The 14,545-nt window shown below is 37.3% G+C and overlaps 1 protein-coding gene across 1 annotated transcript in view; it reads left to right on the forward strand.

Annotated features, from left to right (window-relative positions):
- shisal1b (shisa like 1b) overlaps positions 1-4,165 on the forward strand; it is a 45,046-nt gene extending 40,881 nt beyond the window's left edge. The window contains exon 5 of the mRNA XM_042496678.1: positions 857-4,165. Within this exon, the coding sequence (XP_042352612.1) occupies position 857 (1 nt within the window). The 3' untranslated portion in view covers positions 858-4,165. The remainder of the gene's footprint in view (positions 1-856) is intronic.
- Positions 4,166-14,545: the final 10,380 nt, after the last annotated feature.

Below are 14,545 nucleotides of genomic sequence, written 5' to 3' on the forward strand. Positions count from 1 at the left end.
GGTATGTCATAACAAAAGCTGGACATTATAGAAAGCCAGTCCCACAAGTAAAAGATTTGTGCTATTAGATGACAACTGCTATTTGGATTCTCACATATATCCAATCAGTTAGAAAATGATCTTATGTCTATCTAAAGGTGACCACACATCCAATGTTTTAGACTTGAGAGGACCTCTGGCTCACAGATCAGTTGCTCGTGTCTGTTTCTGTTGTTAAGTCAGTGTCTTCTCCACTTCACTGATGAAATAAAAACCAGACAGAAAACAGAGCCATGGTCACAGCTTCAGACACCAAAGGACAGTGTACTACATAATCAAAATTACATATTTTTTCTTTTGTGTCAGAGATACCAGCCTTAGATATGTCTGCCTTTTCCCCACTATAATGCACCACAGAATGACAGTGTTTGTGTTGTGGTAGCTGACGACGACGGGGTCATAGGGAGGGTGGATAACTGATCTGTCGATCCATTCACAGCCGATCAAACATCGATGGATGACAGGAGCTGTTTGCAGATGTTTGTAAAGTCAACGGTTAAGTTTCACTGTCAATGCATCTGATGTTCTGCTGTGCCCTGAATGCCCCAAGTAGGCTATAAATAACCAAACGTACATATCTTCCAATAGCGATCTAATTCACAGTCCAGCTCCAAAAATTGTTGGATGGCCTGTTGTGATGGCCTGCCAAAAATAAATGAATTTGTGGAAAATCCTGTAATGGAACTAGACGGCTCCCAGCTTGTAGTGCTCAAAGCAGGGTTAACTGTCCCATTACGAGAAAAAAAGTAAAGTAATGAGAATCTTTTTTATCAAGAATGAAAATTAATGCTGAATTTCTGCATTTCTCTTTGTACAGAATGATGCTTCGAGTGGACAAACTGAAGAGTAGCAACGCCTTGTTTCCTTACGTGGTACAGTGGAGATACCCCACAGACGCCCCCTCTCTGCACCACAGACACAAACACTAGTGGTGGGCTAGCCATACTGCAGTAGTTAGAAGTGACTACTTCCCTTTCTAATGAGCACAAAACACCCATGGATTGACAGAAGCGGGCTGATATGGCATTTAGAAACCCAGCTGAACAAAGGCTGCCAGGAGACACAAAGAACTGTACTGCTTCTACCACAGCAGAGGAGCGACACATTCAACTGCTCACAGGTGTTCAGTTATCCCCTGAAGCGACTGCCAAGACCTTGAGTATCCCAAACAGATCTGAGCTGAACTGGATAAACTGTACTCGCGAGCATGAAGGCTTGCCTGTTTTTAAAAAAGAAGCTCATCTTTCTAGATATAAATTGTTTATTACACTGCTGTGTCAGTTTGTGTTCAGTAGCAGTTAGACACAGTTGTGGGTTATCTATTTGGTGATTTATTTATGTGAAATAGTCAGAGAAATATATGAGTGGTTAACATTCAGAAACTGTAAAAGCTTAGATTGATGCTGAGCATCTCACTTAGAGTAGACTGTTTTTGTTACGTACTGAAAGCAGACACAAAATGTCTCTGCAGCCATGTTATGAAACAGTATCTTGTATGAAATGTTTTAGGTCTCCTCTCTGCAAAACAAGTGATTTCTCTCTATTGTAATGTGCCCTACAAGGACACAACGCCATACAGATAAACTGCTGTAGATCTAAAGTTTTTACATTAGGTCATCAAGATTCTGCCTTTGGTTTAATGATGCTGAGAAAAGAGATCTTGACTTTCAGTAAGTTATTCACCCAGTACATTTATGCGGATCAGGGATGCCTTCACGACAGCAAAGAGCTTCATGCTAAGTTAAACATAACCTTAATCCTTGGCTATGAGCCTACAAGCCCATTTGAGACCATTACTTATAAAGTTAGTGCGAGACAGTATCCTCGATAACCTCATCCATCGACTTGTTTGCCCTTCCTCATTACCGGAGTTGCCTGAAAAACAGCTCCATTAGCAATATGATGCAAATGAATTTCCATTTGGTTCCTTCATAAGGAGCCCTCTATATCCCACACTGGTAATAGACAATTGTAAGCGATTAGCCATAATAGAAAATGTAAAAAACCCATTAAAACCCCTCTCACTGTCAGCAATAATGTACAGTAGCTTAATCAGAAGGATGACATGGTGTGTAAAAGTCAGAGGTGCCAGCCAAATGAGCACTGGGTGGATAATCATTGAGGTGTATCGCAGAGCTTTCAGGTCAGTTTACATTTAATAGGAAGGTGAAGTCGATGAAATGGACATAGAGTATTTCTGGATAATGAACTCATACTGAAAAAAAGGTCTCAAACAAAATCTGTCAGCTTTGTGAGGAGGAAAGCGGAAACAATTTTCACTTTTAAACAGAGAAACTTTTACTTTAGAGCTGCAAATAATGATTACTTTTGTTATCTGACAATTACTTCCTCAATTAGTCAATAAATCATTGGTCTATTATGTCAGAAAACAGTGAAAATTGCATGTTATAATTGTTTGACTTAACCAACAGTCCAAAACCCATTCATTTTCAGTTATACTAGGCCTATATGTAATATATGATACATTTGTGAAAATTACTAGAATGATTAGTCAGTAATCTATTTGCAGTCATCTATAGCTGCAACAATTTGTTATTAATTAATGAGCCAATAATTTTTTCCTAACCAATGAATAAAATGGTAGGTCTATGTAAATTAAGTGAAAATAATTAGAAATGCTTTAAGTAATTTGGTTGAGTCTTAAAATCACTTGTTTTGGCCAACCAACAGTCCAAAATCCAAAGATCTTCAATTAACTATCATAGTAGACGGAGAAAAGCACCAAATCATCACATCTAAAAAAGATTAAGGTAAGGAATTATTTGGCATTTTTGCTTGAAAAATTATGTGAAAAAATAAACTTATCAACCAAATACTTAGTTGAAATAATAAATACACTGAATAATGGTTTCAGCTCTACAATCACAAAGTTTATAGGAAAGAGTAACACTTCATGCCAAAATTTGAATTAACTACAGGGATAAATTTTCTGTAATCCATAAAATGCTAGAACAGACATCTGCAACTGGTACTCTGACAGCTGCCGAGCCTGTATGTGTACAGAATCTCTGGTTCGTGCAACATTTCTGAAGTCATTGCTGAAAGCTAACAGGAGATGCTGTTAATTGTTGAGAGTTGGCAAGAAGCCAGCCATTAGACTTGGGGTCTTGCCATCATATTTGTCCTCTTTGTATCATAAAGTCTAAGTGGACCCTCTGAACAGAACTCTGGTCACTCACTGTTAGCGGGGTCTGCAACCTTCGGTTATCAGCAATAATATTCACATTTGCTGAGTTGTAAGTGCACGTTAATTCCCATTCAAGCGGCTAAAGTTTAATAGCGTGTGCGCCCCAGCAGGTTTGTGCTTTCAGGTGCAGAGAAATAGGATGTGTCCAGGTATAATAATTGACCCAGGGTTCCCAGGGTTCAGTAATTGTTCTAAATTACGCTCTCTTTCTGTAGCTGCCTCCTTATTGCCAGAGTGTGAACAGCAGCGACAAACAGGAGGAAGTTTTTAACAGGGGAGGGAATTTAATTAGTCCCTAATGAGTGGGGAAATCTGGTGTGTTAGATAACATGTCACTTTTCAGCGCTCTACGCTGTGTGTTCTGACCTGTAATAAAGCAAAGATTTGTCCTTATCACCAATAAAGTAACCGTCACACCCAGGGAAGAAAAAAAATTAATTTTGCCTCTGACAAGCAGTAGCACAGTCGAAAACGGATTATTTCCCCAGTTTCTAAAATGTTACAACTTGGTTTTGTGATGTTTTCTGTTTTGTTTAAAAACAGTCTTGACTCTGACCTGATGTGATGTGGTACTGTAAATCATATCAGCTCAACTCTCTTCCCTCAAAAAATAATAATAAAAACAAACATAAAAAACAATGGGAGGAAGCGAGCACACATCTGTTTCAGTCTCTCCAGGTTGTCATGGTAACAGTTGCCTTACAGTTGAATACCCACCTGTACACAGAAGCTTTGTAGTGGTTGATACCTCACTTTTTGGGTGTGGTGGTGATGATAAAGTGCACCACGTTCTGTCTATGTATTTACTACTAGATAGAATGATCAGTACCGTTTTCAGTTGCATTGTTATTGCACTTGTTGACTTTGTATTGTCACGACAGGGAGAAATAAAGTTTTATCTTTTCCAGTGTGTTTAAATCCATCTGTGTCAGATGTTCTTTGGAAAAGACATTATTTCATTAAGCTTTCAAAGCCAAGCCCCTACAGAGGCCAGAAACATAAAAGGGTTACTTAAAGGTTATCAGTGAAGTCTAAAATATAATTGAATACATTAATACATCATACTTCTTAGTTTTTATATAAAACAAAGTGGACAAGTTGGCTAGAAATGGAGATAATTGATGCTGGCCTTTACCTCAAATGATTTAAAACTTATTTATTTTAATCTTTCATTTCACCAGCTAATTGTTTTTTAGTTCTATAGGCCCTCCTCTTTTGTGGGGTATTTGCACACAGTCAATCATTTGTAAATTTCTTTTTTTACTTACCACTTTCCAATTTTCCTATCTAAAAACACCATACTGTTTTGTAGTGTCATGTAAAACTAACTCATCCTAGTTCAGACTAATACTTATTTAACTTAATCTTGTCTGGATGCATAGATTACATGCTTGAATAAGACAGAGCTTGGATTTATGCTGCATTTGTCAGTATTTTTATAGCATGTTCAGGTTAAAATGTTACTAGGAAGGCTCTGTGTTACAAAGGTAATTCTGACGCAATAATTTAAGGAAATGGTTGGCCGGGGTCCTTCTACTAAAGAGCTCACAAGCTAAAGAAAAAACAATCTAACTTCATATGACAGATTTGTTTTTATCTCACTCCCTCTTCTTTTTAGCAAAAGATGGCTCTTTGTTTATTTACCTTACTTCCATTCCTCTTCTTGTACGCCAAGCTTAACTACCAATTAGAGTGATTTCATTCGCCAACAGTCGCTGCCGTCTCCAACAACAATTTAACATACTAAAGATGTTATTCAAAATTAACTGACATAAACTTAATTTAACTATAACTATCATAAAATAATAATAATCTTTTGTTTTTTAGATTAAATTAACTACATAACTGAAAATGTTTTGAAAAGAAATTAGTAACATTTTTGCTATGATGGCTGTCTCTCAGAGTGATTTATTATTAGGGTGCCAAAAGACAACAACCAGTAGCCTAGTCCTTGTATGTTAAATATGTTGTCAGACTGAGATTTAAATTATTTCCTTTCCTTTGGCTTTTGTTCTTTTTTAGGTTTAAAAAGCTAAAAAAACAAACAAACAAAAAAAAAACACACCAACACCATCCAAACTCTGTGTATACTCAGTATTGCTTTTAATACAGGTCCATGCACATCAGTGCAGCATGTGGAGGAAATAAAGTTCATTTAATTTATTTATTATCTGATCTGAGATAAAGGTAAAAAACTCAAACATTTTCTTATTTTAACCAACTCATTAGAGATTAAAGGAAAAAATCTTCATGTTATTGATGTTTCAGTAGCGTTTTTGACTCAACTGATAAGCTTAAACTGTTTTTTTGTGGGCTCTGTAAGCCTCTGAATGAACTATTTGCTTTTTTTATGTCAATCAATACACTATGAGATGATTCATCTAGCCTCAAAGCAGTGACCTTACCAAGCCGACAGCCAAGTCCAAAAGTGACTCACACAGGAACATCATTAGAGCAAAGAGATGATGGTAAAAAAAAAACTAAGGCAGCAAAAGGCCGTGTCTGACCTCAACACCTTGCTTCAAATCAGACACCTGCTGCTGCACGCTGGTGTCAAAGTTCCCTGGCAACCAAGGAGTTTGTTGCCACATTGTCAAGGTCACTTTGAGCTTTCCTAATTAGCTCTGACTTCTACTTTTACTCAGCTCTCATTTTCCTCTGTCGATCATCCTGCCCAGGTTCTGACCATCAAACTGCTCCTTCACTCTCACTCGATCTGTGTCCCCCTTTTTCCAGTAAGCCAGTAACCAATGCTCTTTCCCATCTGCGTATATGAAACCAATTGCGTCATCCATCACCATTTAAAAACCATTGTCTGGATTTCTACATCCTGCTGTTATTGAGGAGCCCCAGATACATCCTGCCAACATTTATCTATTAAAACTCCATTAGGCTTCGTCTCTCCAATGCCCTGTCTGCTCAGGCCGGATGTTCTGTGGCACTGACTTCGCATTAAGATCCATCCAAAGCAGATATTAATGTTACTGTCTCATGACGTCCACTATAGCTGTTGTAAGTGCTCAAGTAATACTGCCGTGGTGGACATTGCCAAACTGATGCCAAGAAACGTAAAAACAAAACAGGACAGTACAAGATAAATGTTTTTGGCTACTTTGTTGTGTGATATCAAAGTCAAAGTGTTATTAAAAAGATGGAGGGATAATATTTCCAACATTCTTATTTATAAAAATTGAACATTAAGCTGAACATAAAAATTAGCAATAAAAAAAGGAAAAAGTTACATATTAAAGGTTTAGTAGGTAACTTTTATCAAAATAACTCTTATTTATTATCTTCTATTTTCCAAAACTGTGACTATATTCTGGCAGAGGAACATAAAACAGATTATCTGTTAAAAAAAAAAAATCTTAGCTCACTAGCCAGCCAATATCGCCAGCTCGCAGCTTCGGGAGGAGTTTTGCAAATAAATTGCTGAAAAACAACCTCCAGCAATGAAAAAATTGCCCATCCCTCCTTGGCTTACAGTGACATACAGCAGTTTTCTGCTGATACTCTCTTCACCAGAAAATCCTTAATTAGTGTGGATGCTTTCAGTAGCACTATTGTTATCCATTTCTTTATTCTTATTTCACCACCTTTTTTGGCCCGCTACTCTTTCTGCATACTTTCAGTTACTGAAATCATTCAATTATCACAACATTCAGCTCTTTCAAGACATGAGTGTCGTAACTTTTCATGTTTCTACTATTTATATTTTTTAAATTATTCAGCTTCTTTCAACTTAACTCTAGATTTTTCTGCCACTGTCCTTTCACAAAAATGTCTTACCAAATCCCCTGTGGTGCCCACAATTTTAGGTGGACATTCGTGATTTGTCCATCAAGTTGTAGGCATTTTTGTATTCTTTTACCTCATATGCTTAATTAAGCAATAGGCCTAAGAATTGCAATCTTTTACTGTCTCAAAGCAACAAGAGATCCCTGCTGGCTCCCGTTTGCTGCAATGCTATTTTCTGTCATCAAGTTTAAGCAAAACCCAAATGTAGACACTTTCTAAAACTGTGATAGCTCAGTCATTTTTCACTTTATCTACACAAATGACATATTGATGTCTTCAGCAAAGTCTTGCTGTGCTAAAAGCAAAGACATTTCAACAACACAACTGAGGGTTTTTGCTGTAGCAGTAATTCTCTGTGTTTTATCACTTCTGACCATGACAGGTACCTCTGACTAGCAGGTCAGACCTCCATCAGCTCCTGTTTGTTTCTGTAATATTACTTCTACAGCTACAACTACCAGTATTAGAACTTCTACTTCTACAACTACTACAATTACTTCTTCTACTACTACCACTGCTACTACTAGTAAACTAGTACTAGTAGTTCTGAGAAGCAAAGATTAGAGAAAGTCAGATAATATAACCACAATTTGTGTCAGATTTTGTTTTTTTGTTTTTTTAAATCATGTTTCCCCACAATCTTGTTAATCATCTCTGGGAGTTTAGTTCATATTTAATAGTATAATATCACAGGCCGTAGTCACTGATGATATATTGTGCAAATGGGTTTTTAGTTGTTGTGAAATTAGAGCGCAGTCAGCTATCTTACAGGGACCAGATTTATTATGTAAATACAAATTATCTACAAAGTTCATATTTAATATCTATGTTCTCATCACTTCCCACAAGCTCAGCATAACTGAGAGATTGAATGTTACAATGATAAACTTAATTCCCCCAAAACTGTGGGAAACACACCACCATTACCACAGTCCACATGAGTTGTATTAGCAAGCTGAGACATTACATGCAGAAGATAATTACTGAGCATATTAGACTCACAAAAATCCAAAGCTGTATGAGTGCAGCTGAATGTAGGAGCAATGACACAATGCAACAGGAGCTCAGGAGTAAAGATGCGGTTGATATGCTGACATAAAGAATAGTAAAGCAAGCTGTCACATTGCTCTCAGTTTAAATATTTCTGTGATGCTCAGATGAGAGTGAAACGTGTGGAGAAAATGTGACAAAGGCCATACTGAGCTCCCCATGAGGCCAATAAAACAGGATTATAATTATGTGAAGGGGATGTTTGCAGTCATGCTTACCGCCCTAAAGTCAGCATAAAGTATTATTTTCTACAACAGACCATAACTTGCATTAGACCGTGAAACAACTAGCAACAAGCAACTCAGCCCCAAACATTCATATCACTCAGACGTGTTCATATTTCACCACAAGGCCTATGTAAGCCAACGAAAGTTTCAATATGTAACAAACACCAACCGAAAGAACAAATAATGTCACTGTCAGTTATTTCAAGAAGTCAATTGGAAAGTAATACCGACTTAAACACTGTCAATACAGTTACAGCAGCAGAAAACAGCTAGCAAACGCCAAGAAGATATGAAGCAGGTCTGAGAGAAACAAACAGCCACTCTCATCGCTTATTGATAAACTCAAAAGAGCCAAATATCGTTTTATGATACTCATGTCAGCACAAACACATGACGTTTGCCAAAAACAAATAAACTTAGCGTTACCTTTTTGAAGCGAAGCGGTTATATTAGCCCCTCAAAGTGGGAAGAATTGGTGACAAGATGGCCAAACTTCTGGTTGAAATTGGCGTTGAGGAGAAGTGTCGGCGGACAGTTGCTCAATGCTGATGTCCTTCCGCAGTTGGGAGCCCCAAAACATTTTGTAGTCCACAAAGTCATACTCATGTTACAGAATAAAGCTCTTGGAAGGCTAGCTTGCGAGTTAAATAGCTGTAAAGGCGTTTACAGTGAAGGCCCACGCGCACTGAAAGCTTCGCGAGCGTCGTAAACACCTGCAGAGCACGCGCATGATTGCGTTGTTTTGACGCACCTGCTCCGACCCTGTTAAGATTTTGAAGCATAAGATGAGGACCCCGCAACCAAAGCTGTTTCTTCTGTATACACAGTAGCCTGTCTGTTCGAAGAGAACTAGAGAAATGAAAAAAGGAGAGAAAATGTCCAAGCCAATATTTTCTAAAAGAAATACATTTATTATTGAAAAAAAAAAACTTTTCTAAAGGATGCTCTACTGCCAACCAGCTGACCAAAGCAGCAGCAGGCACCCAAAATTTGCCCTCCGCCCAGTGGCGGATCTTGGGCAACATTGGCAGTCGCCTATCAGAATTTTGTGGTAAATATATAGAAAATAATGGTGTATGTTTGCGTATGTGTCTGCAAAGCATATATCTGTTCCTGCATACATCTGCATAAAAAATCATATAATATTACAAATGGAAATGCATAGCATGGGTTTATCTGTGATATTTGTTCTAAAAAATGCTTAACCTTTGCCTAAAAACACTGGTGTTTCTGTGGTGTTGGCATTTAAAATCTAATGCCTGCAATGCGCCATGAGAACATCGACTAACCAGCATCAAATGAGGCGCTTCAGTTATGCTTTCAGTGATTTGTTACTGTTTACCTGATAAAATATTCAAACTTGTTTGGTATTATGGGTGACCAGGGACATAAAGATAGGCTTTAAAATATAATATCATAGATATAAATAGTTGTCTTTATTTATCAATGCTTGGTATAATAGCTTTATTATAGGCTAATACCCTAGATACCATATACCCAAAACATTTTTAGCTTACTGATTTACTTACACAGTGTGCAGCCCACTGAATATGTGTTTTTCCCACTGGCCCAACCCCAAACTTCCTGCTTGGCTCATAGACCTTTTGACAACATCATAGGTTTTTAAATTACTTTTCTCAGCTCCAGGAAAGTCTTATAAATATAAAACCACCATGGATCAAAAATTTATAACAGAGGTTCGTAACTGATCGTGTTTGCAGTTGATGTAGGCCTATTTTAAGAAGTCTTTAGATGAAAAATAACCTCTTGGCTAATTCTGTCTTTTCTTTTCTTTTCTTTTCTTTTCTTTTCTTTTCTTTTTCATTTTTTTAACTAAGTGTGTATTGATTTGCACCATCGCCTTTCTCAAATAAACTAAATTGTACATTCCACCCAGATAGCCTGAGCATCAGTCTTTTGTCTACAAAGATTTGTGCTTTATCTGAGGTGAACTATTTTTTTCAATCTTACAAGAATGAAGACTTCGATGATAAGGACCAGCTGATTGGATCAACAAATATATCTATGTCTGTTTAACCATCCCGCCGCCATTAAAGAGCCACGTCCCTGAGCTTCTCTATGGGTTTTAGAGTCTCATCCACTCAGCAGTAGGAGACAGTCCCAGAAGCAGGGGCTAATGGAGGTCTGACCATGCAATTATGACTCAAGCTAATACATTTTTAAAACTCATCATCACAATAAAAGTTTTTTGCATGTCATTAATTTCACAATGCCCCCTTTCTGTCTTGTTTTTATTTAACAGTGCCATCACTTTCATTACCATTTTCTTTTGTGGTTTCATCATAAAGCTTTTGTCGATTGAAAGACAATTATGTAAAATGTATTTGTATGGACTTTCTAGGTCAGACATCACAAAGTGCCTCACAGTAAAAGACAGACGCATAATTGGCTCTGGCCTGTTTGTCTTGATGGGCGAACAGACTTTGTGCTTAGCAGTGTCATCATGAAATTAAAAAGTCATTTGGGAAAAATGGCTTTAAAATAAAAACAATATTTTTGAAATAAATCTGCTGAAAAGACTTTGCACTAAATCTCAGACAAGGCAGGGGGGTAAGAACATTTCATAATCACGAACTGAGTATTAAGAATGCACTGGATTTTTTTCACAGTTTCATGGTCATATGACCTATTTGTATGTAATTATTCATATGATCATTTATTCTATAATGTTTAAAGTGCATCTATTTAAAATTGGAAACCGTGTCTCTGTATTACTGTCACTGAGAGGATGATTTTTTAATAAAACAAAGCAAAATTGCTTTTGAAATCTACTTAATGTGTGATAGAAACACTGATGATGGTAAAGATTGCTGCAACAGCTGCTGTGTTGCATCAGTATTTATTTTGGATCCATGGTTTGGTTCTTTAGTTTTCAGTGTGGCTGTCTCTCCTACTGTACCATGTGATCAGGAGCTCAACAGTGCACCTTGCAGGTAGTTGAGCTTTAATCTCTCCCAGACTGTTGCCGTTACCCTTTGACTCCGACACAGCATATGGAGGACAAACCAAAAGCTGTGTTGTTTCAAAGGTTAAAGAAATTTAAATAGAGCAAATAGTTTTATTTTAAAGGGACATCCCACAGCAGTATTAAAAATACATTTTTTCCATTTGCTTTTATTGCTATTTATCAATCTAGGTTGATAGATGGAAATTGCCCATAGAGAAGGCAGATGTCTCTACAGCAGATATCACCAACACTCTGCAACTCACACCAAAACAATCTAGATTTATAAATGGTACTACAGGTAATAGGAAGGTATTTTTTTATTTTTAGGTGGACTGTCCCTATTATCGTTACTACTGGCTTATTTCTGTGTGGCTTTGGTATGAATGTGTGGCTCTCTGTTCATCAGACATCTTCACTAAATGAGATGCCTGTGTTTGGTATCAGCTAAAGCCCCCTCTATCTATAAATACAGAGGATGGGTCAAATGTAGAGGACAAGTTTCCCTTGGGAGAATAGCATAAAAAAAGAAGGTAAACTGAATTTAGTTTAAATCATTTTTCATTATATCCTTCTGGGTCACAGCACCAAAGAGGAAGTGTTGATATTCAGTATAATTTATTTTCAGCGAAATAACAAGCTCACTCTTGGGAGAAAATAATGGGCTTTTTTGGGGCAGAATTCAAATGCCACCAATGTACTCATTTTATTCAATGGCTGAAACTTGTGGTGAAATTTTCAGAGATCATGTATTAAGTGGCATAAATGACATGACTCAAATATTTCAGAATATCATCACACTCGGGATCTTCATTAGGGTCTGTGTTTTCTTTCAAAGACTGACTTCATATGGTGACTTCTGATACAAACTGCTCTCAGCTTTTGATATGTCTCATAAAATTTAAGAAAATACATAAAATCTGATCATAAATTACCACTTTTTTTGCAACAACAGTATCATTTTTTGTAAATACACATGATAAATGAAGAGTTCATAGATTATTAAAATGACTGAATGCTAATTTCCCTCCTGCAGTTTTCATACACACCTCCTCCCTGCATGCATCCTGCTCTACAATGAGTGCATCTGAAACATAATCATAACCCCCATAATGATTCTTTAGTGTAGCAGCACACACACAATATGCTTGTTATTCTTTTACACTGATGCAAGACCCATTATGAGGAGAGATGCTATGAAGTAGTCTGATACTGTAGACGTCTTTCACTGGTGATCTGAATAGTCCTTTAACTGGGTGTGTACATCTCTAAAGGTCCCACTGGTTACTTCAAATTGACAGAGGATTGACCTTTGACCTTTGGAAACAATGACTCAGCTTAACATAAAAGATTTTTTGTGTTTAGCTCACTTTGGATGTACTTGTGTACAGTTTTTTTTCTTGTGGGCTGTGTTGTTTGGTGCACATAACAGAAAGTTCAGATCCTTTAACCTTGATCTCACTGTAGCAATCAGCCATCTGTTCAACAGCACATTGAAATACTCCGCGAGTTTAAACACTGTCAACATTTCTAGGTAATTTTCACTTGATTAATTGCTTCCATTGTATTTAATTTTGCAAACATCTCAGATGAGCTGTTTGGCCTAATCATGAGAGTGTTTAAACTTGATTGAGAAACTTGTAAATATAAATTCATTTCCCTTACTTTTAAGCCTTTTCCAAACAAGTTCACATAATAGACAAGGGGAAGCTCTCTGTATTTCGCTTTATACTGGAAACCTGGAGCAGACTCAATCTGAAAACAATGAGTACTGTTTTGTGACAGTTTACCAACCCAAATGCCAGAATAAGTGTTGGCATTGTACATTTGTGTGAAACACTGATATGTAACATTTGTACGTTATTTAGTAGCAGACACGTTGAAACTTTATGTTTTGAAACTATCCCTGATAGAAACACTATGACGTATCATTAAAATACACCCACATTTGTTGACTAAAAAGCTGCTTGAAAAACAGCAAGGACCCACTAAAAATCAATGGTCTTCAGCTTGGCAGGTGTCTTACTATTACCTCACAAACTATGTCAATTTAGAAACATTGATATTATACAAATGTACAAATGTGCCATCTGTGGTTCGCAGAAACATAGAATGCTGATATTTTCTTTTGGTAACCAGGCTGGGTTAATGGGTTGGAGGAAATGTTTCCTTAAATAGGTGTAAAACAGTGTGCAGCAGGATTTGCAGTATGTTTTCTTTTGTTTGGTGACAGGGTGGTCAGTGCACTACTGCTTCCATTTAAATAAATCTTTTGCTATGCTTTGTTGGGGCTGAACATGCGGCATACATGGTGGCTGGTGTCTATGGCAACTTTCTCACGCTGGTGCACCAGAAGTGATGCGTTTTTATGTTGACCAGTCAGAGCTAAAGGGGGCAGGAAGTGGGGAGGGACCATAGAGACGGAGCAGCAGCCAGGAGTATGCCAGAAGCTATGGTGGAAAATGTATTCCAGTTGAAAAAGAAAGTCAACAATTTGTGGAAATATTTAACTTAAAAAAAACTTGAAGAGACCTGCAGACATGAGCACACATCAACAGCTTTTGTGTAATTACTCTCACTGCCAGAGATGGAGACAAAAGTTTAAGTGTCTTTAAATTGAACCTAACCATTATAATGTCACCTCTGTGATAACTGATACAGACGTATGTACATATACTGCAGCAGCTGAATACTCAGAGAGATGGTGCTTTGTTTGCTCTGCTCCCCGTTTCATCCACAGAGAGATGCATCTGTTCAGTTTGACAAGTTAGGCAGACATTACTCATGTTTCCTGTCAACATTTTGAATGCACTCCAGTGGGTTTGCAGAGGGACATCATTTGTTTTCTCTAAAACAGTCAGTTTATGAGAAATCCTCCAGTGTGGTCACCTGAGCCAATTAAATAGGCCTACACTCATGCTAGTCTAAGAATTGTATGAAAAGATTTATAAAATAATCTGAGACTTCTTAATAGGCAAGTTAGTGACTGTTTTACAGTGTTGATGAGTCAGTGGTGATGTGGCATCCTAATGGAAAAAGAAGAAGAAGGTGTTGTCGTTAGAGCAGAACAGGTTTAATCCCTTTAAACGTTTATCCTGAAATTTATCCTTGTTTGTTCTGATGGATTAAAAGCTGATGACGGACTAAGCTGTGACCTTTTTGCTGAAATGAATGCAGTGGATCAAAGACATTAAACTGCCTTGACTGTCACTCACACTGTTGTGTTTCTCAAAGACCATCTCAAATATGTGTCAAAGC

This window comes from Plectropomus leopardus, chromosome 11, assembly GCF_008729295.1.
Source record: "Plectropomus leopardus isolate mb chromosome 11, YSFRI_Pleo_2.0, whole genome shotgun sequence".
Lineage (NCBI taxonomy): Eukaryota > Metazoa > Chordata > Actinopteri > Perciformes > Serranidae > Plectropomus > Plectropomus leopardus.